We start from the raw sequence: 23,710 nt of genomic DNA, 5'->3' as shown, positions 1-23,710 counted from the left end.
TATGATGGGCCTCAGAGCATCCTGATTGCAACATTAGCACATGCTTAGTGAAGAACACATGAATGTGTTAAATTCACATTTGAGACCTTATGTATACTACAAATGCTTTGCTGGTACAGCTGTACTTGCAGCACCCCCTAGTGTAGATGCAGCCTATATCAACAGACGGAGTTTTTTGAGCAGCATTGTAAACCACCTCCGCAAATGGTATTAGCTTTGCTGACAGAAGCACTCTTCTGTCAGCACAATTGTGTCTACAGCGAGGGTTTTGCTGACACAGTTATGTCAGCTAGGGAGAGTGGGGTTTTTTCTTCATACCCCTGACCGACATGATTATGCCAACACAACTTTGCAGGGTAGACTGTCCCAACCTTCTCCTTTCACATATTAGTACAAGGTAACATATTGACTTTGTTCAGTAATAGTTAAAAATCAGAGCTATCCTTCACTAGGAAAAAAGGTATGTTCCTACCTCATATTAACTAACATGAGCTAAAATCTTAGTGAAGACAAGGAAGTTTGTAGTTTTAAAATGTTACCAGATTAAGTTAAAACTGTGTGGAAGCCTATACCTGCTAATGCATTCCTCTTTCTGGAACTCTTTTAACTTTACAGTATTATTCATCTTAAACAATTAAAAATCATGAGACAAACCCCAAAATATGAAATTGGCTTCAAAGTAATGAGATTTTTAAAATAGTCATATGGGGGGGAGGGAAGGAATGGCATTTGCCTTCTGATTTTTGAGCCTTTAGGGTTCACTTTTTTAAATGCTTTTCTTTGAGACCATGAGGACTAGACACTTTTATTTTAAAAAGTAAGCTGACATTCTTGTATAATATCACTCCAGAAACTGGTTCTTTTAAACAGACACCAAATACTGTGTGACTTACAAAATCATGAGTTGGCAAGACTGTTTCTCTTAATTATATTCAGTTTCATTGCAGCTCTTTTAATATATTAATTTGGGACACGGCAATTAGTGAGCACATTAAGTCTGTAAAGCTGGGCTGCCAAAATGCAGCTTCTCCCACACGTTCTACAATATAACCAACAGCCACCCTCATTTTTAAACATATGGATACAATTTGTGGAGACAGTAAATAGCATGTGATGCTTAGCCCTGATCCAAGTGATCAGGTGTTAGAACAATTAATGCTGGGGCCTGTAGTCTCCCTTGCATACACCTCTATTAAAAATGAAAGTGACTGCACATTTTATGCATAGTGGCTCCTTATTCACTGAACAAATTGCAAACATAGCTTTGTTTGTTCTCATCCTGGACTAGTCTTGGTCATTGGTCAAGCCACCAAATTTCTCTATCTGAAGATCCTACATGAAGAAAATTTTCATGATCTGGAGACTGCAGAAATAAACATTCATCCAGATAGAAGGAAACCGGAGATCTAGGAACACAAACCATTTTTCTAAAACAGTTTAATAAAAAATTGTGAGGAGTCCTGAAAAACTGGGGAAACCCAAAGCATAGAGAGTGTCACTTGTCTCAGTCACAAAGAAACACAATAATCAAAAAGATATTTAAGTTTAATACAAATTTTATACAAAGAAAATGTGAAAAAATACTTCCATATGCTAAAAGCAATTATGCTTCACAAATAAGGCCAGCTAGGCTATTTTTGACAACTGCAATTCACGAATATTCTGTTCTCGATTTTTTTCTTCCTCTAATGTGGGTAACTAGCTGGAGACTGTACAAACTGCATCCTTTTATAAACAATGGGAGAAATCAACATGACTAAAATGTACAACATAATGTACTGGAATGATATAATACAATTAATTTTCTCATATACATACATCACCTTTGCTTTGTTCAATGTTTTCGTTTTACACAACATACAAAATGATACTACAGTATAAGTGTAACAGACAGAATTTTCATGGGTTACTTTCTCTCATACTGTACTGTTTCATGCTTACATAAAAACATAAATTCCATCACATAAATAATACATGCTCTAGCCCAGCATCAAAAGTCCTTTGCCCGTGTTTCCTGATACATAGTCTTCTCCAAATCAAGTTCTTGTTCCATTTGAAAAGCATTTCAAAGTTCTTTAGAGAGGATTTTAAAAAAAACTGAACTATGAACCATAGGAAAAAAATCCACCTTTCTCGCATCTGATACTATTGATCAGAAATCATGTTACCAACTAGTTGGTATTATTCTTTCTACTCTTCTGCTGTTAGGCTGAATGAAATTTAAGCTGGTTTCCTGTAAACAATATCATTTTTAACAGTCTGGTCACTGTAAAAAAAACAAAAAAATACCCTCTTTGTGTACTTCAGGTCCACAGATTGGAAATTTCATAATTTGCCTAATAAAATGAATTTTTAAAAGGTACATTTTTAACTTTAGTTGCACAAAAAGAAATTTTAATTGAGTTTCAAAGTGCACAATTGTTTTAATTACCATATGCAAATTAAGAAGATCAGATTCTCTCTTGATAACTAAAGAGTAAGTGATTTTATGTGCAACTGCAGTTCCTTAAGTCCAGTTTTCAATGTTTGTTCATGATAAGGCTGTTTTAGTCTTTCCTTTACCAACTTCAAACACTCTTTATAAGTTAAAGTCAATACAAATATAAAAAGGAGATGGTACTCTAACTTTAATGACATCCACAAATTGTACATTATTTACAACCGAAGCATAGATTTAACATGGATCTTACCTGTCCTCAGCTTTTTAAAGCCAGCGCTAATGCTTTACATTAATGTAGTGTAGTTAATGCTTTGTACACATATACAAAGCTAAAGTCTGAACCTTTGAGGTTAATCCAAAGAACTGTGTTTATTTCACATTTCTATTAGACAGATTTTTATTAGTTATTTATTCCAACAGTCGCCTGGGCTTCTTGTTAGTAGTTAGACTCTTCGTACTTGGACTGGCATTGTGGTCTGAACATACTGAACTCCAGTTCTCATTGCCACTGTCCCAGCAGAAGGACTTACCACTACAGGAATGGTCTGTGGATTAAAACCAAGCAAAACACATATTGTTATATTAAAGGTCACATTCACACCACCACAGAAATAGAGCCCATTATTTTCCAGTCAAAAACTAGAAGTAGGATCTTTTATTTAAGATTTATCTCCTTTTCTTACCACAGTTTTGCCCCACCAAAAGGCAGAGTGTAACATCTCTTCAACTTCCCTACAGCCAATTATTATGCTATACACAGATACAGGGACAGGTGGTTCCTATGGGTACTGTAAAGTATTCTGCCTGTTCTTGAAGAATTCAGTTCTCAGTAGTTAGCCCATCCAGTGGTACATTTCCCGAAACTAATACAGAAGGGGACTGTGAAAATCCTTTGTTACCTAGAAAAACATATTTGTGACTAATCCAATTGGAATACAAAACATACGAGTTTACAGGTGCATTTAGGATTTCACAGTTACATTAATACTGTTCTCCCCAGAAAGGATCCCCCCCCGTGTGCACTTACACACAGGTGAGAATGAAAAATCTATGTTTGGATAAAAACAATAGCATTTATAATACTGCAAACTTACTTTGCACAGATCAATTAATAACAAAACCCTACTATTATTGGGAATTGCCTTTTGCCACTCTTAGGTTTTGTCTATACTACCACTTTTGTTGGTAAAACTTTTCTTTTTAAAAAACCACACCCCTGTACCAACGTAACTTTCACCAGGAAAAGTTCCGGTGTGGCTAGTGCTATGTAGGCAGGAGAGTGTCTCCTGCTAACATAGCTAAGACTGCTCGTTGAGGGTGATTTAATTATACCCGCAGGAGAGCTCTCTCCTGCTGGCAAAGAGCGGCTACACAGGAGACCTTACAGTGGCAGAGCTGTAGCGGTACAGCTGTGCCGCTGTACGGTCCATAGTGTAGACACAGCTCAATAAAAATATTAATTTAGAATAAAACTTTGAACTTCTGTCACCGTTTCCAACTGAAGGTGTCAAAGTGCTTTATACACATTTGCAAATTGAGTCTTATGACACCCTATCTGGTAGGTATTTTATTCTATAGCTAGACACACAGAGGCACAAAAAGGTTAAGTGACTTGCTCAAGGGTCACACCAAATCTCTGGCAGACCTGGGAACCAGATCTCTGTACTTTAACCTTCCTCCAGAAACATACGTCAGTTTAGAAGCTGCAGTACTGAGCAATCTGTAAAGTATGTTCTGACACACTTCTCCTGAAGCCCAACTGGTGATCAAATCGCTGCATCAGTTTCAGTTCAGAAGGCTTTAAAGTGAAAGAAACAAGGAGTAAAGGCTTTTTGGGGAATTGAAAGGGATGCACAAGTCTTCCCTCTGACATGGGATATAAAACTCCACAGAAGACAGAAGAAGAAATGCACGTTTTCCACAGTGTTTCATAGAGGGTTTAACACTGGTGACTTGGTAGTATTCAGCAAATGTTGCTATTGTCCTGGATAGGTAGGACTTCAAAAGCTGGAATATTTGTGATAAATTCAATTCATTGCAGAAGCTGCAACATTCCCGCAGAAATGGAAAGATGACAGATTTAGCACTGTTTTGATTCCAAGAAGAATAAAAAAACAAACATGGAATAAGTTTGCTAAGTAAACCCAAGACTACAGTCATTTAGTAATCTGGATGACTTTAGATGTGCAAAGAAGGTTTATTGGAAGCCGTTCAGAGTAAGGACCCTCAAGTGGGAAACCAATTGGTAGTTAGAGAACTAGAAAGTGAGGCTGTGTCTATGCTACAGAGACTATGGCTATGTCTACACTAGAGATCTTATAGTGGCACAGCTGTACTGCTGCTGCTACACCACTGTAAGGTCTTCCGTGTAGCTCTTCCATCAGCATAATTAAACCACCCCCAATGAGTGACAGTAGCTATGTTGGCGGGAGAGTGTTTTTTCACACCACTGACCAACAAAAGCGCAAGTGTAGACATAGCCTGCGCCAGCATATGCTGGCTTAACCGGTAGCATGGACACAGCCTATATCAATAGAAGGAGTTTTTCCATCAGTGTAGGAACACCAACCACATCCCTGAATGAAGTTAGCCACATTGATGGAAACATTCTTCCAATGACATAGCTGCAATGGGGATTAGGTCGGCATAGCTATGTTGGTGAGGGTGTGCGTTCTTTCACACCCCTGATGGATGTAGCTATGTTGACATAATTTATAATTCCGGAGCAGGTTGAGAATGCCCCTAGAAAAGTGTCTATTAGTAGTAAAAGTAAGGAACTTAAATTTGCTATCTGGATCTTTTAAAAACACATATTCAGATGGGAATAGTCCTAACTTTTAATCACTGTTTTACTGATCAAGGTGTGGTATGTGTTAAGACTCCTTAAATGTGTTGTGGTTATTTCCTCAGAATTAAATTTTAAGCAAAGCCTCTCCACAAAAGTAGACATTTGTGCATTCTCAGGCATTAGACTATTTAAAGGATATGTGGCTGTAGTAGCACACACAAGTTGTTTGCAGCTGTGCAGAGCAGATTCAAGTATGTGCACATAAAAGCAAGAACCTAAAACCTTTTAGGGTTTTCAGATTCCTTTTTATTCAAGTCACATACACACTCCATATTCAGTATGTCAGTTGTGGAAGTTACTGCCATTTCCTGAATGCTCGAAGAGGCCAATTTAGGATATTGGAGCATTGGCATTTTTCACAAAGAAACTAACTTGGTTGATACCTGCAGTCTGATTTCAGAACAGTTATCATGGCTTCTCACTGTTGCTGGGAGTCTGTCAGGGTAATATAGGGCCAACCTTGCAATGGTGCTAAGTACTTTCTTAAGAGGTGCTGAGTGCCCTCAGTTGGGATTAAATTAATGAAACAGCTGTTGGGAAGGGATTTTTGTAAATCATGACATCCAGCAAGAATATCCTCAGAATGACAGAATTAATGAATGGGACACGATGGTTGTGCAACACTGTATGAAAAACACAAATAACTTCTATAACAAAGCAACCATTAAGATCACAGTATGAAAATGATCTAAACCAGCTACATGAACACTGGCTGAGTTACTTTTACTGTCCACCACCCAAAAATGGGGAATATATGATGCTAAGTGTCAGTGAGACACTAGCATTTTTCCCTGTTGGTATGATGAACTTCAGCTCAGATTCCACATTGAAACCAAAGTGCAGCATTAGGGAGCATTACATGGAATTTAAAGTGCTATGTTAGGGAGCTTTAAACATTAAATGGAGCTCAATTCTGTCACATCTCTAGTGAATACACCGGGAGAAAATTAAAGTGCCTTTGGCACATTTGGAGTGGAAAAAAGAAAAGTGGGGATAATCCCAGTGGCATAGCCATCATTCCCTCTCTCAGTTACACAGGTCCTGATGCCCAAGGCCACATTTGAGATACAATACTGATTGCAGATTAGCTGCTCCTTCTGCCTTCATAGTTACTGCAACATAAGGCTAGAACTCTAATATAGCAATATTATACAAAGCTCTTTGGGATACCACAGGAAAAGATGCTACATAAAATAAATGCTATATTTACCATGATGTCTTGGTCAAATAACCAAAATCAAAAGGGTAAACAACATTAACATTCTAATGCAGACAACGGTCTGACTATCCTCAGTGCCTTAAGTATATATGCCCAGTGGCTTTTCCCAGTTCCTTGTAATAACCAAATGGTGAAAATGGAAGGCATGAGAAAGATGGAATATTGCACAGCAAAATAAGGCATTTTGCACTGCAAATTGAGACTTGATACCAGTGAATTCATATCCTGATACAGCAACAGACAGGAAACAACCCCCAAAAGATATTGAGCTATTTTAATGCCAGGAGCAGTTCTATTGCAGACTTTAAATGATGATGATGTACTTACAATTGTGGGTTGAGTAGTTGGAATATAGGTGGTGGTCTGCGGTACCTGGACCAGTTTTATAGGCTGGTTGCTTGTCACACCTGTTGCTATCTGCAGAGACAGCACAGGTAACCTCAGTAAAAGTCTCAGCTTTTACATAAATTCCACCTAATTTATTATTTCTATTATAATATGAAATTTATGTTGGATGTTGTGTTAAAAATTTGCATCTTAATGAATTCACAGGTTACTTTTGTTAAAACAAAATTCAAATTATGAACATGATCAATGTACACAGCATGATATTTCAGGTAGAACAACTATGTGAAAGAAATGCTAACTTTAAAAAATGGAACATTCCCTGGCAGAAGTCTTAGGTAACTGACTTTTCTCCCCCCCCCCCCCCCCCCCGCAATAACACCGCATGATAAAGAAGTTTGTATTGACACAAACAATGCATACGACATCAACTGAGCCACTGAAGCTCAATAGAGTTCACCAGTTTTACTAGTGTATTCAAGTGAAACACACACTGCCTTTTTCTCTCCTCAAATATGGTTCCACCCCAAGTTACTCCCTTAGAAACCACATCAAACCTGGAGATCTAATTCCAGATGTTACCAATGATGCCAGAAATGAACACAGGTTCTCTAGTGCACCACTCTTCCCACTCTAGTGGACTAGCTCAATGAGATATCATGCTGGAATCACAATACTTTACAACATAATATTTTCTATTTTTAACATTTTCAAACATTGTCAATGAGATATACATTGAGGTGGGGGAATGGGTAGGGGGAGATATTGTGAGGGGCCAGCCCCCAATAAAGTTGTTGCTTTAATAGCTTTTTCTTGGAGGGAAGAAGAGCATTACTGTTGAAATGGTTATTAGTCAAAACCCGCCTATAAAGTGGAATCCTTATTATAGACATTTATCTTGTATATGCAGTGATGGGGCCCTTTGCATCAGAGTACCTGCTCACCCTTGCCTGTGGAACACTGTCAGAGTAGATGGCAAGGAGGATTTCATGCTTGCACGCTGCTCTCTTAACTGTAGATCCAGCAGTGTTTGTGAGTGCTGCAGTCAGTATTGCTCAGCCCAGAAGGCAATTTGTATTGTGTTTGAAAGATCCAGACCAGAAGCAACACTGATGGGCCCTGGAGGGAGACAGGTCCAGTCCCCCTTGGCTGGAAGGATGTCAAGTCAACATAAGGTCTTATTTGGGATGAGTGGAGGGGAAGGGGTGATCCTGGAGGACATCCTGCTTCTCTCCCTCCAAATGGAATAGTTTTGTCAAGATGGAGGAAAAATACTATTTCCTAACTCACTCACAAAATGACCCTCTAGAAATGTACAAGGAGCCAAAAATTATTGATGTCCCAAGGATGCCTTAGCCTCAGGTTTAAGAGAAATCAGACACATTCTTAGGCTGAAGTGACTGCAGTGATACTCACTGTAACACAGTCTTTGTTTTTATCAGCTGCACTGTCCTTTTCCTTTGGGGTGCTGGCTGTTTCTGTGGATGGAGGCTGTGCACTGGAGCTGGGCTGGGACGATTTATTTAATGTTTCTGGGCTAATTTCTGTATCCGTTTCTTGTTGTGTTGCAGTAGCTAAAATAAAAAAAAAAGTTTTATACAATATAGCCATTGGAATCCACATTCACCCCTCCCCACTGGCACATCTATGCAACGGGCACCTATTCCACTGGCCCCATATTTCATCACTCTGAGCAGCTGTGAGGTAGGCTTCCCAGAAGCAGATTACCTGACTGTGTGCAGGATTTCATATGCTCAGGCCAGTGAGCTTGCTGGCAGGGGTAGTCACAGTAGCTAGTATTCCAGCAGCAGTAGAAGATGGCCTCTTTCTTGCAGTTGGCACACCACTGCTTCTTCTTGGTTTCATCCACAGCTTGCTGCTTCTCCAATTCCAGCTGCTTCTTTACTTCAGCAATCAAACGATCACGCTCCTGCTCAAGACTTTGCCGCATCTCTGCCATTGTCAATTCTAGTTGAGACACAAAGAAAGATGAGTGTATATTTCTCCATTGGTAAGGTGCAAGTTACCAGGCTCAAAATCTTGGGGTCATCATTTTTACCCTCTATTATTATTTATTATTTCTATTACAGTTAGCTCCTTGATGCCTCAGTTGTGCTGCATGTGGTACAAAGATGTACTCCCCACCTACCGCAGCTGCTTTGCACAGCCTTTGGCCTCAGAAGCCAAGAGTTCAATACTGCTTTGTGAACTAGTTTTCAACAAACAAACAGGACCATGGATCACACTCTTCCCTCCCAGAAACACAAATTCATCAATTCTATATTGTATCCTGGCTCCTTTAGACAGAAGAGTCTTGATGTCTTCGCAAACATGGCTCTCCCAGGACATAATTGTAACAAGGTAAAAGTTCCAAAGCCAAAATGATTCCAGAAAGCTTTGAAAGTCATATTTACTTCGATGAATAAAATTAGATAAACAAACAGAATCCATACACAGAATTATGCATCTGCCAAAATTCAGTCCCCCAACCTTTATTTCCAGCACAGCTTCACAGGACACAAAGGGATGAAATAAGATACTATTACACAACTTTGTCTCCTGGACCTCAGGCCAGTTCAACACCACGTTATTTAAAAGGGATTCAGGAACTCTGTAACTTCTGCTTCACTGCAACTTTCCCCCAGGAATCATTACATCAGCCAATGATCACTGAAGTACAGCAGTACTTTAACCATGCCTTCATTTCCTGGACTACATGGTGGTGGAGATGTGGGGACTGAGAAAAGATGTCCTATAGCCAGCTATTCTGGTTCTATTCTTACTGAAAATCTCCTATGATGCGGATTCCTCAACTGCCTGTTTAAGTCAGTGTTTTGGCTCCTTTGCAATGCCAGAGTAGCATAAAGGGATGAGTATCTGTCAGTCAGTTTTTAAAATAAATGTTTTATCCTTGAGCAAGGGTTCTCAACAAATTTTTGGTGGTCTCAGAGTGCAGCCACCAACTCTTGCTGGTGGCCGCTCTGACATTTTTTCCTAAAATACTTAATTAACTTTAGGAAAAACAAATAAATATGCACATATACATGTCCAAATCATTATAATTTATTTAGGGAGGGTTTTCTTTTTGCAGACTCAGTAATAAAAATAATGTACAGTTGTCTCTATTCTTTGCTGATCCTAAACAGAATAGAAACACAAGGTGCTTTGTACGTTCTTTTCTTTATTCTTATCGTTTCTTTTGCTTTTTTTTCCTGGTTGCTGCTGCGCTTTTTTTTTTTTTAAAGACTTTCTAGCTAGTAAGTCTGCTGTGAAAAGTGATATTAACAAACATGCAAATTAGGGCTGTCAAGCAATTAAAAAAAATAATCGCAATTAATTGCACTGTTAAACAATAATAGGATACCATTTATTTAGATATTTTTGTATGTTTTCTACATTTTCAAATTATTGATTTCAATTACAACACAGAATACAGAGTGTACAGTGCTCACTTTATATTTATTTTTCAATACAAGTATTCACGCTATAAAAAAGCAGAAGAAATAGTATTTTGCAATTCACCTAATTTAAGTACTGTAGTGCAATTTCTTTGTCATGGAAGTTGAACTTACAAATGTAGAATTATTTACAAAAACCCTGCATTCAAAAATAAAACAATGTAAAATTTTAGAGCTTGCAAGTCCACTCAGTTCTACTTCTTATTTAGCCAATCGCTCAGAAAAACAAGTTAGTTTACATTTGCAGGAGATACTACTACCCACTTGTTTACAATGTCACCTGAAAGTGAGAACGGACATTCTCGTGGCACTGTTGTAGCCAGTGTAGCAACATATTTACGTGCCAGATGCGCTGAAGATTTGTATGTCCCTTCATCCTTTAACCACCCATTCCAGGGGATGTGTCCATGCTGATGACAGGTTCTGCTCGATAACAAGCCAAAGCAGTGCAGACCAACAATTGTTCATTTTTATTACCTGAGTCAGATGCCACTAGCAGAAGGTTGATTTTCTTTTTTCGTGGTTCGGGTTCTGTAGTTTCCGCATCAGAATGTTGCTCTTTTAAGACTTCTGAAAGCATGCTCCACACCTCATCCCGCTCAGATTTTGGAAGGTGCTTCAGATTCTTAAACTTTGGGTCGAGTGCTGTACCTATCTTTAGAAATCTCACATTGATACCTTCTTTGCATTTTGTGAAATCTGAAGTGAAAGCGTTCTTAAAATTTTTACTCCTGGGGGAATTCTGTATCACTGCACATGCCCAGAATTCATGTCCCCTGCAGATTTCTTTGCTTCTCCGCAGAAAAATGACTTCTGATGGGGAAGCAATGGGAAGTCGCAAAAGCGGTCATGCGCCCTTTCCCAGGTGGCACAGGCAGGTTGGTTCGGGCACTCCAAGCAGCCAACAGAGATGTAAATCACCACCCGGGGGGGGGCTCTGCAGTTTTGTGTGTGTGTGTGTGTGTGTGTGTGTGAGAGATACTCTGTCCCTCTCGCTCACTTGGGGGGAGGGATAGCTCAGTGGTTTGAGCATTAGCTTGCTAAACCCAGGGTTGTGAGTTCAATCCCTGAGGGGGCCATTTGGGGCAAAAATTGGGGATTGGTCCTGCTTTGAGCAGGGGGTTGGACTAGATGATCTCCTGAGGTCCCTTCCAACCCTGATATTCTATGATTCTATGATTCTATTGCAGCACATTTGGTGTGGAGGGGCAGGGCTTCAGAGTGTTTCTGAAGAGGTAGGTGTGGGACAGGCACTGTCCCCTGAGGCAGAGCAGGATGTAGCAACCTGCCTTCTTAGTGAATTGCTCCCATTCTCTTTGTGAATTCCCCCAGGAGTATAAAATAGGTGTAAAAGTTTTAAAGCTCATTTACATTGCCAGAATGGTGTAAAGGACAGGATGGCCTTATAAATGCTGACTGTGCTTTAGTGATTAGAATTGGTCTAAATTTTTAAACTGCAATATGAGTTTGATTCCCCAGCCCTCACTTGGTCTTCAATTGGCTATGATGCAACACTGACAATATGGATGCATATATTTGTTGACTAATAACTAGAGATAAAGAGTCAAACCTAGTTACATTACTGTTAGACAAGGGGGGTTTGGGAATTTCCTCCAATGCTCCCCACTTCCATTCTCCATCCATTTTATAGTAGTTTAAATAAATTACCGAAATAATTGAAACCAGAGTGATTATATTGAGTTATTTTGACAAATAAAGTATGAAGAATTTTGCAGAATTTTATAATATCACGTGCAGAAATTTTCATTTTTTGATGCAGAATTTTTAATGTTTTAGTGCAAAATTCAGCCAGCAGTATAAAATGGACAACGTGCTGGGTCATCATCCGAGACGGCTATAACATGAAATATATGGCAGAATGTGGGTAAAACAGAGCACGGGACATACAATTCTCCACCAAGGAGTTCAGTCACAAATTTAATTAATGCATTCTTTTTTTAACAAGCGTCATCAGCATGGGAGCATGTCCTCTGGAATGGCGGCCGAAGCATGAACGGGCATACAAATGTTCTGAATACCTGGCCATGCAAATGCCTGTTCTCACTTTCTGGTGGCATTGTAAATAAGAAGAGGACAGCATTATCTCCTGCAAATGTAAATAAACTTGTTTGTCTTAGCGATTGGCTGAACAAGAAGTAGAACTGAGTGGACTTGCAAGCTCTAAAATTTTACATTTTACAGTGCAAATATTTGTAAGCAAAAATAATATACACTTTGATTTCAATTATAACACAGAATACAATATATATGAAAATGTAGTAAAATAACCAAAATATTTAATAAATTTCAATTGGTACTCTATTGTTTAACAGTGCGATTAAAACTGCGGTTAATCGCAATTAATTTTTTTAATCACAATTAATTTTTTTTAGTTAATTGTGTGAGTTAACTATGATTAATCAACAGCCCTAATACAAATATCACTTTTCACAGCAGACTTACTCAGTCCCTGCAAGCCCAGAGACAAATTAAACCCTGGATAGGGAAGTGGTTATGGAGGCAGTGCAGCACTGGGGCAGGCACTCGGGCCAAGGGTGATTGGGGAGGTTGAGCTCAGGGCCAGAGCCCATCACCTCACAGCCAGGGAATGGAGCCCAAAACCCCATGCCTGAGGATGGAGCCCAGGGATGGAGCCCAAAGGCCCATGGGTGGAGCCTGTCACACCACCCTAGGGCTGAAGCCGAAGCCCAACCCCACACCCCTGGGAAGGTGGGGAACACATACTGGCTGTCTGCTCCTCCAGCTTTTCTGTCTCCAGAGGTGGCCAGGGCCCAAACCACTGCTGGCAGCCCCAGGGGAGGGGCTGCTGCTTTCACACACCCCCTCCCCCCACACACCACCCAGGAGGCTGTGGCTGCAAGAAAAGCCCCTGGTGGCCATATTTGAGAAACACTGTCCTAGAGTCAAAAGAAAAGGAGTACTTGTGGCACCTTCGAGACTAACAACTTTATTTGAGCATAAGCTTTCGTGAACTACAGCTCACTTCATCGGATGCATGCAGTCAGTTACACTGAGTCAAAAAAGAATATGAAGTCACCAATAACCCCCCCACACACCAATTTCATTGGGAGCAGGCCCAAACTTTGTGGGTACATTAGTGGAGGCTGGCTGAAAATGAGATCCTCACTTAGAATGTGGGAGACCCAAGTTCAAGTCCTTGAACCAGTAACTATTTATATTTATACAAAGTGGAACAGTGTCCACAGGAGATACTGAGAAAGACCCGAATAGCCGATAATCTAGTGGTTAGGGAACGCATCTCCAATGCTGAAATCCCTTTTCCACATTAGGCATAGAGAACCAGAACCATGGTCTCCCAGATGAATTCCCTAACCATTGAGCTAAAAGTTATAGGGGAGGCCCTTCCCCCACTCCTGGCCATTTTGTGAATCTAGTTTCCTCTCCTTTCATCAAAATGAAATAGTTTGAGTCAGGTCAAAACAAAACATTTTGTTTTGACATTTCTGAAATATTTCAATTTTTTTGGTCCAGTTGAAACAATTCAGCTAATTCAACACCAATATGCAAATGGTTTTGAGTTCACCAAAAGCGCCTGTTTGGTGAATTATTTGCTGAAATTTTTTTGCATAGCTCTAATTACTGTTAGTACTGTGTCTGTGAACAGATAGCCCAAAATAAATAGGTCAAAACATTCATTAATAAGTTAGGTCTCTTAATAGAGGTTATCCAATGATCCACATGGTGAGGACCAGGTTACTATACTCTTTCTCAGAAACCTTTTCCCAAGCTTAACTCTGTTTCACTGGTTAAACTCAAAACTGTTTTTAACTGCTGTTTTCAAAACAAACTCAAAACAACTATCTAAATTACTGAGTACATGCCCAGTAGCATCAGCACAGCACGTTCTGTTCTATTTTCTAACCCTTCACACATGGACAATTTGTACCGTTGCATAAATGAAGCAAAACATACAGCAGAGTTCTTGAAATCGTATTATTTTAGGCTGTACTTTTCATACCAAGATTGTGTTTCATTTCTGAGAGTTCCTGCTGATGTAACCATTGAAGTTTCTCTATTTCGATTCTCAAACGACGAATCTGAAATATCGAAGAGATAAGATTTAATAAAACGGAAAATACAAATTTGGTGTATATAAAACATAGCTACCTAATCATTTAGAAAAACTGGGCTTAGAGACAAAGGGCCTGATTCTCATTTACACTAAGACTTCTTTTACATTGTTCTGGCAAAGAGGTCTTAAGTGTAAATGAGCATTCTGACCAATTAACCAAAGCATTCTGACCAATTAACCAAGGTTCCAGAATATCCATAAGCATCAATAAGAGAGATACAAAGCAAACTCTTGCTTGCGGGCGTTTCCTACCATAAACAAGGGAGAGACTTGTTTTAAAACTCAAAACAGTGCTGCTCAACTTGGGTCTTATTCTTCTCTTATTTCCATCATTTTCACACCAACATAACTCTATTGACAACAATGCAGTCATTCCCAATTTACACAAATGTAAGAAAATGGAGTATCAGGCACCTTATCTCTAAAAACTGTTGGGCTAAAATTTGTCAGGCTTCAGATGTCTCTGATCTGAACCTAAGCCACATCCCTCAGTTTTGACTGTAGTTATTTATGTCTTGTAATTTTTTTTTAAATGGCCCAAGTATTCTAAAGTATGCTTCTTATTAATTTAAGAAGCATAGAGGCTGGGGACATAATCACTCAAATGGATGATTTTGGATATATTTTTTACACAGCAAAAAATAAAAGACCAGTGGCAGCAAGTCTCAGAACCCTTGTCAACTGACTGGGGCTTGCCCTAGCTGGCTAACAAAAGCAGCGTAGACATTAAGGCTTGGGTTGGAGCCCGGGTTCCAGCCGAAAAACAGAGTGGAAAGGGTCTCAGAGCCCAGGCTCCCGCTGAAACCCGAACATCTGTATTCCTACTTTTAGCCCTGAAGTACGAGCCTGAGTCCATTGACTGGGCTCTGAGATTCATGGTTGCAGTAGTGATGGCATCATTACCGCCTTGGGCTTTTCTGTTGTTGTTGTGTAGACATACTCCTCCACTTCTGGGTTAAAAGAAGTCACTCCTGCTCCAGAGTTTTCTCTTGCTTATGTTCTAAGGCAGTTTGCATTACATAATAAGTTTGTTCAATTTTTAAAAGAAAACCCATAAAAGCAGTGAGATATCATCTCTGAAAATAACTACTAACCGTAGCAGTTAGTACAAAATACAGTCCTTTCATCTAATCAATCCAGAGTTTTACACTGCAACAAAAAAAATCCTATGTAATAAACGATTAATGATGATAAAATAGTCAGGAGTCTTTGGAGAGAAGTATCAAAGCTACACTGTGGTTTCTACAATGTGATCATGGGAAAGTGCAAGTGTCTAAAACAAAATGAAACTAAACATAAAATGCTACATTACAATAGAGTGTAGTTTTGGACTTAAATCAGCCAAAAAATAAAAAAAAACCCTTCTTGGGCTAGGCTGAAGTGCACAACTTTTTTATGGTAAGGTTCTGTGTTTGTACAGTTCCTAGCATAATGTGGTATGGTCTCTAACAAGGACGCCTTGGTGCTACCATAGAACAACAACAAAGGTACTTGTATCTGTGACAAAAGTCATAGATTTGACAGCAAAGAAGTTAGGGTCCAAAGGCAGCCTAGTTCAGAACTTCTTTTGGGCATGGATACAGATTAAGTTTTCCATATTATTTAAATAAAGGATTTTTTTTAATGTTTGATTTTCTACGTTTTAAAAAAAGCAATATGCTCTGATGAAAGCAATACTGACCTCAGCTATTGTACTTCCAGTGGTATTTTTGGAAAGATCGTTATATATTTCAGTCATTGTTCCTTTTATTGCATCCATCATCTGAAAAAGAGAAATCACTTTTTGCTAAAGTCTATTTTTTAATGACCAATACGTTCATTTTACTTGTTTTTTCCCTTGCATGAATGAACTTGTATTGCTGTCAACAATGCCACATATCTTTATATATATTTATCAGAGTACATTTAAAAAAACTTCTAGTTAGGATTATGAAGAGATTTTGGATCATGATTTTGAAATGATTTTCCAAGGGATACTACCAAGGGATACAAAACTGAGCCCAGATTTTAAAAAGGCTGAAATACAGTATTTTTAACTATCCAACCGATTCTGCAATATCCATCAGTTTCTTAAAAAGGATGGTTTCAGAGTAGCAGCCGTGTTAGTCTGTATTCGCAAAAAGAAAAGGAGTACTTGTGGCACCTTAAAGACTGACAAATTTATTAGAGCATAAGCTTTCGTGAGCTACAGCTCACTCCATTGGATGCATTTGGTGCTGGTGATGGCTTATCTTAAGTGATCACTCTCCTTACAGTGTGTATGATAAACCCATTGTTTCATGTTCTCTGTGTGTATATATAAATCTCTCCTCTGTTTTTTCCACCAAATGCATCCGATGAAGTGAGCTGTAGCTCACGAAAGCTTATGCTCTAATAAATTTGTTAGTCTCTAAGGTGCCACAAGTACTCCTTTTCTTTTTAAAAAGGATGGTTGCAGTAGTGATGGCATCATTACCGCTCTATTGGACAATTGGCCAACAAAATGCCATAGTGAGCTTGGTTTCTTTATGACTACAAGTGTACATCACACCACACCCCATATTGATTGCTGGCGCCTTTCTTACAAAAAGGCAGGATACAGAAGTATATAAAAATTGTGCTCTTTAATGTACTCAGCAGAATGGACCCAAAAGGCAGAGAAGTGGAGATGGGAAGCCTAATTATGAATAGAACAGCTTTGGTGGTAACATGTTGTAAGAATGCCACAGAGCCCTGAGGTTTCATCTTGGCAAGTAACCTGAGGCACTGACTTCCCGAATAACATGAAAGAAATCCACAAGTACAGTATATATATTAACTCATTTTACATTGTAGTTAAAATTAAGTCAATCTCTATGCATTATCATGTGTATTAGTCCCAAGATAAGAAATAATGTTGAATTTATAAAATACTGCACTTCTTCTCAACTAATATATGTGAAGCTCTAGTCTCATGCTTCTTTTAGAAGAGAAACTTCGTTCTTCATCAAATCAAACCAATTGTATATACAAACGTCTACTGTATACATCAATTACATCCAAATAAGGCCGCACACTTACTCATAACTCCTTTATTCTTTGAGCAATGTCCAACCTATACCTTGAATGAAGTCTCCATATGGTGAAAATATACATTGTTTTAAAATAGGAACATATTTATTTATTTAACAGAGATCTACAGAAAGTCAATTCCACAGTGTTAATGAGAATTATTTCTTAAGATTGAGTATAGATTTACTATTCTATGAAGAAATATAAAAAATATGGTCTAGATCGCCTATCATTTAACAAAGGGGAGTAGTTATGGGGATATGGGAGGAGACACTACTGTAATAGTAGTGTGGTAGTCAACTACAGTGTACAGTATATATGACCTGTGGCTAAAATTTACAGATTGCTGAACCAAACCAGAAGCAAAATGTGCCCATTTTACAAATAGGGAATGTGGGACAGAACACTGAATTCACTTGCCCATAGTCATACATGTCAACGGCAGAGCCAGGAATAGAACTGGGGTCTCCTAACTTCCAGTTCAGTACCCTAGCCACTGGATCATGATGCTCTCTGTTACTGGTTAATCTGTCCCCTCTTTAGAACGCACAAGACTAGTTCCACAAAAGTGAAATGCAGGAGGGGCAAATCAGACTCGAAGACTTAACATATGTTTTTTAGCCATATGGTAAAGGACTGTATTAAGACCTCTGGTGAAAGTTGCTGACTTCTAGTTGCACTGAAGACAAGCTTAAATTTTGGTCCCACTGAAGTCAACAGAACCAGAATTTGGCCTTTGAAGAACAAAAAGGAACAAATCTTTAGTGTACCTTGTTCTCTCTCCCATTTTTTTTAAATTAAACCTGGTCCATATTGCTTAGATCAGTGTCCTGAGAGTTCAAGGGGGGAATGATACGATATAACTTGCCATGCTTAAAATAAAATCTTCATTTGAAATTCATCTTTCTGAGTACGATTGATGTTTCAAAGTCTTTTAGTTTGTGACCTTATTAATACCAGCTGAAATAGATAATAAATCATTCTTCCGAATTTCGGCAAATTATAGCACTTTTAATAAGGCCCTTACAATCTGCTGAGACACAAATTATTTCAAAATAATTTTTTGAAAAAAAAAAAAAAAAAACCCACTCTGCTCAGGAACTTACTTTGCTAGTGTACTTTGCAATATCTGCTGCCACATCAGCTGAAGCTGTTGCTATTGGCAAATCTGTATTAATTGAAGAAGAAAGTGTACTTGAAGATCCAGAACTGGTAACCATAGAAACAGGCTGAGTACTTGTAACTAAGGTGATAGTTGATGTGGAAGTGCTCTGGGTGATCTCTTTTTGCTGTACAGCTAAGAAAATAAAACATATAAATAAACTAAGTCACTGTATACATTAACCACTTAAATAAGTTAATTAATAGGCAAACAGCTAAAAAACTCTTTATTAGCTTGCTGATGATAGGCATCCTTAAGTAAATGGATGCATCTAGCCATTTCACTAATCTAAGTTATGAATGCTTTTGCTACTATTATTTATAAAACTGTAATATTCATGAAATAATGCTCCAGTGCCCTTATGAATCATTTGCTCGGCTCTTATATGTGACCTATAGGTAAATATGCAGACACTGCTTAGAGGCTTGCCACTTTCAATTCTGGTCACAGTACAATTCTTCCCTGTGAACCTGGGTCCCACTTGAGTTTCCAGAACTCCCTCAACCTGCTTCTCAGAGGCCCACTTACTAGATTTCCATCCTGCTGTGCTTCCAGCAGCTACCACCATATGTACAATATGAAAGTTCCATCTTGGAATCACTGTAAAGGGTGCCTGAAGTTTGCATGCTCTAGTATCCATTTTTCTGTGGTACAAGGCTTTGTTAGCCACAGTAAACTGCTTCAAAAATGCTGAGTGACAGGATTTTTTTGCCTTTGAAAACATGCTCTCTGAGCCATCACACAGCATGTTCTCAAGCACGTTTTGGTCTCATTTCCTGACATTACTTCCATTCCTTTGTGATTAATGCCACCATCATCATGGCTGTTAGTTTTAACTACCCCTTCATGAGGAATTTTTGTCATATTCAAGTCCAAATCAACAGAGTTAGTTTGGCCATCAACTGGTTGAACAGTGGGGATTGTGATGTCAGATGTAACTGAATTAAACACAAAATTGCTAATTTCTATACTGTAAACCTAGAGCCAGACTTGAGATATCCTTGCTCATGATTGTTAGTATGGGGCTTCTTCAGGAATAAGTACCAGTCAATATGAATAAGGGTATCACAATTTGATCCCTCTTGATTAAGATGCTTCAATCCTTTTTGTTAAGACAAAATCTTTGAACCTAATTTTTCTTCAAAACAACTGATGATATGAAGGACCCCTAAGTTGTTTAAAATGTAATCATTAAACTGAAAGAAGTTTTCCAAGTTGTCTCTGTGCAGCATTCTTTTATCTGTGCCAATTTAATATACATCAAAATTAGTATACCACAAATAATTTCCAGTCCAATATACTTCTAACACAGATATGTAAAATGGAACAAAAATAGTTCGGGTATAATTTGTGATCTTGTCCAAATATGCTGAATATTAAAACTTAATCTAGACATTAAGCACTAATTTTTAAGTATGATTCTACTCTTTATTAAAAAATAAGGATTTCACAGGGGTTCCACACTTATTTTTCTCAGTGAATTTACTGTATCGAATTTGCTCAGTTTACAAGTAAAAAGTTATTTCTGTTTCACGTTTTTAATTGACGGTGTCACAAACTCAGCATGGGATCTGAGAGTTAAGTTGGGTTCTTCCTGGCTCATGTATCATTGCCAGCAAAAAAGATTCCACAAACCAAATGCTGCCTTTTTAACACCTGTGCAATCATATCCTTAAATCACATATGTGCAACGTGTATTTACATACGTGTGAATCAGCCTTCTGTGGCTTATCCAGGTGTAACTGAGGCCCAATTTGAAGACAAAGGGGACACAAAGGGAGTCATGCAACTAGAACATATAGTTGACAATTCTGTTCACATATAGGGAAAATATTTCTCCAAAATAGGGAATGAACAGCTTAAAGAATATTTAGACAAGTTTGATGTATTCAAGTTGGCAGGGCCTGATGAAATTTACCCTAAAGTACTTAAGAAACTAGCTGAAGCAATCTTGGAACCATTAGCAATTATCTTTGATAACTCCTGACGGTTGGGTGAGGTAGCAGAGGACTAGAGAAGGGCAAACACACTTAAAAAAGGGAAACAAAGAGGACCTAGGGAATTATAGATCAGTCAGCTTAACTTGATACCTGAAAAGATACTGGAACAAATTATTAAACAATCAATTTGTATGCACCTGGAAGATAACAAAGTTATAAGGAATAACCAACATGAATTTGTAAATAATGCAGACCCAACCTAATTTCCCTTTTTGACAGGGTTGCTGGCCTACTGGATGGGGGGAAGCAGCAGAAGTAATATACCTTAATTTTAGTAAGGCTTTTGACCCAGTCCCACTTGACATTCTTATAAACAAACTAGGGAAATGTAGTCTAGATGAAATTATCATAAAGTGGATGTACAACAGCTTGAAAGACTGTACTCAAAAGAGTAATCATAGATGGTTTGCTGTCAAAATGGGAAAATGCATCTTGTGTACCGCAGGGATTAGTTCTGGGTCCAGTACTATTCTATATTTTCAGTAATGACTTGGATAATGGAGTGGAGAATATATTATAAAATTTGTGGATGACACCAAACAGGGAGGGGCTGAAAGCACTTGGGAGGACTGGATTAGAATTCAAAATTACCTTGAAAAATTGGTCTCAAATCAACAAGTTGAAATTGAATAAAGACAAATACAAAGTACTTCATTTAGGAAGGAAAAATCAAATGCACAACTACAAAATGGGGAATAATTGGCTAAGTGGTAGCACCGATGAAAAGGATCTGGGAGTTACAGTGGATCACAAATTGAATAAGTGTCAATAATGTGATGCAACATTATTGTTGTGTGAAAAAACAAGTATCATTTTGGGGTGTATTAAGAAGAATGTAACATGTAAGACACAAGAGGTAACTGTCCTGCTCTACTCGGCACTGGTGAGACCTCAAGCTGGAGTCATGTGTCCAATTCTGAGTGCCACACTTCAGGAAAGATGTGGACAAATTGGGAGAGAGTCCAGGAGAGCAACAACAATAATAAAAGGTTTAGAAAACCTGACCTATGACGAAAGATTAAAAACTGGGCATGTTTAGTCTTGAGAAAAGAGTGAAGGGTGACCTGATTACAATCTTCAAATATGTTAAAGCAGTGGTGGGCAACCTGCAGCACACATGTGGCCCATCAGGGTAATCTGATTGCGGGCTGCTAGACGTTTTGCTGACGTTGACCTTCTGCAGGCACCACCCCCCGCAACTCCCAGTGGCTGTGGTTCTCTGTTCCCGGCTAATGGGAGCTGTGGGAAGCAGTGGCCAGCATGTCCCTGCAGCCCCTTCGCCTGCAGGCGCCGCTTCCCACAGAAGGTAGGAAAGGAAGTAATGGATTTAATCTACAGCAAGGGAGATTTAGGTTAGATACTAGGAAAAGCTTCCTAACTACAAGGGTAATTAAGCTCTGAAATAGGCTTCCACGGAGGTTGTGAAATCCCCATCAGGGGAGGTTACCAAAAACAGGTTGACGAACACCTTTCAGGTATGCTCTAGGTCACTGATACTCAGACCTCAGTGGTTCAAGAGCCACATTAGTGAATAACATTACCCAAAAAAGCCACAGTAGTGTGAATTCATTATTTCATTTACTATTACCTATCTAGATAGGCTTTGTTATTCTGAACAAGTATTATTTTATCAACTACAGCTGGTTAATAACATAGTAAAAGAATCCTGATAGGGTAATAACTTAGATTGGTTAATAATTAAATCACACAATGTTTTAATCAATGTTTCAATATCATGAGCTGCAAAGAGCCACAGGAGACACATTAAAGAGCCACTTGCAGCTCCCGAGCTTCAGTCTGAGTATCACTGGTCTAGGTGTACTTAGTCCTGATGGCTGCCTTAGCACAGGGGGCTGGACTTGATGACTTCTTGAGGTCACTTCCATCCCTACATTTCTATAATTCCATGATCCAGAAAATAATTCAGTTCACTCTTCTAGAGCTGTGATGGTTGACAATGGCAAAAGTATGCAAACTTATTGTAATTAAAGTAAGGATTAATGATTCTAAAGACATACCACAGGAAGCTAATAAGTTTAGTAAGCTGTTACCTTTTTAAAGAGTCACTTTTCAGAGCAGAGCCATACTTTGAGATATTGGTTTTCATGGTATAATTCCTGGTTAGAAGAGCTTGGATCACCATGAACACTCCTAGGCAATTAGGGCACCATGGACACATTGTTACAAATGTTACCTTTTACTGCCTGTCTTGTCTGATATCTTGTCCCTTGAGAAGACTGGGGTTGTTGTGACTGTTGAGACTGCTGGCTCTGCTGCTGTTGCCTCTGTACCTTTTGCATATGCCATTTCTGAGACGACGTTTGAAATTTATTTGAAGAATTCCACACTACTCGCTGCACAGCAGGGGCTGTTTCCTTAGGTAGAAGCGGCCTCTGCTTTTTCACAGGGCTCCCTGTGGCTGCTGCTGGAGCAGTGACAGTAGAAGTAGCACTGGTAGTAGCTGTGACTCCAGCTGGTGGAGTTTGGGCTGCAGACCGGGTAAGCACAGGAGTTTCAGGGGGAGGCTGGCTGCTTGCACTGGAAGAAGGTGGAACTTTACCTACAACTTAAAAATAAAATGTAATATTGACTTTTCACTGAGATTTCTGATCTATTTATTTCTAGCCACAGTTTTGGAAAAGAAGAGACACACATGCATATTCCAATAAAACAAATTATTTTCCTGTATGTGAAATTCACATCCCCGGGGTAAGCATTTTCCCACCTACCTATATTTTGAGTCAATTCACAACTACTAGACATTTTATAAAACATCTCTTGCCTTCACTATGATAGAAATGTGACAAGTTAGCCTCTGCTAGGATGTAGGTGGTAATCTGAACATCAACTAAAGGAAATGCAACTTTACCCCACACTTGAGATTGCTTTCTGAAGACAGGCAAAGCCAAAGAAATGAAAGAATAAGGTATTCAGAAAACACCTGAATCAAAAGAGGACTGTCAGTTCTCTAAGTTAATGTATGGTGTACAGCACATCAGAGATTTATGGGTTCAACATAGATTGGTAATCTCTCACAACTTCTTATTGGATCACAACAGTTTTTATACAGATACTACAAATCTTTGACAATAAT

General features: G+C 38.7%; 1 protein-coding gene and 1 long non-coding RNA gene across 11 annotated transcripts in view; one reads left to right on the top strand and one right to left on the bottom strand.

Annotated features, from left to right (window-relative positions):
- Positions 1 to 1,527: 1,527 nt before the first annotated feature.
- The window catches only part of ZMYND8 (zinc finger MYND-type containing 8), a 128,594-nt gene continuing 106,411 nt past the window's right edge, over positions 1,528 to 23,710 (bottom strand). For 8 of the 10 annotated variants that reach the window (XM_038369271.2, XM_038369272.1, XM_038369274.2 and 5 more), the window contains 8 exons: positions 22,811 to 23,182; positions 18,561 to 18,751; positions 16,106 to 16,186; positions 14,311 to 14,389; positions 8,581 to 8,820; positions 8,269 to 8,426; positions 6,835 to 6,924; positions 1,528 to 2,985 (listed from right to left, as the gene is read on the bottom strand). In XM_038369271.2, coding sequence (XP_038225199.1) covers positions 2,884 to 2,985; positions 6,835 to 6,924; positions 8,269 to 8,426; positions 8,581 to 8,820; positions 14,311 to 14,389; positions 16,106 to 16,186; positions 18,561 to 18,751; positions 22,811 to 23,182 — 1,313 coding nt within the window. In that variant the 3' untranslated portion in view covers positions 1,528 to 2,883. The remainder of the gene's footprint in view (positions 2,986 to 6,834; positions 6,925 to 8,268; positions 8,427 to 8,580; positions 8,821 to 14,310; positions 14,390 to 16,105; positions 16,187 to 18,560; positions 18,752 to 22,810; positions 23,183 to 23,710) is intronic. The other 2 variants (XM_043495696.1, XM_043495697.1) reach the window with 1 other exon arrangement.
- Positions 8,727 to 9,438, top strand: LOC122456421. Its single transcript, XR_006275340.1, has 2 exons — positions 8,727 to 8,863; positions 8,943 to 9,438. It is a non-coding gene; the product is annotated as an uncharacterized LOC122456421 (long non-coding RNA).

Source organism: Dermochelys coriacea, chromosome 13, assembly GCF_009764565.3.
Source record: "Dermochelys coriacea isolate rDerCor1 chromosome 13, rDerCor1.pri.v4, whole genome shotgun sequence".
NCBI lineage: Eukaryota > Metazoa > Chordata > Testudines > Dermochelyidae > Dermochelys > Dermochelys coriacea.
This window is presented reverse-complemented; position numbering and strand designations above follow the sequence as displayed.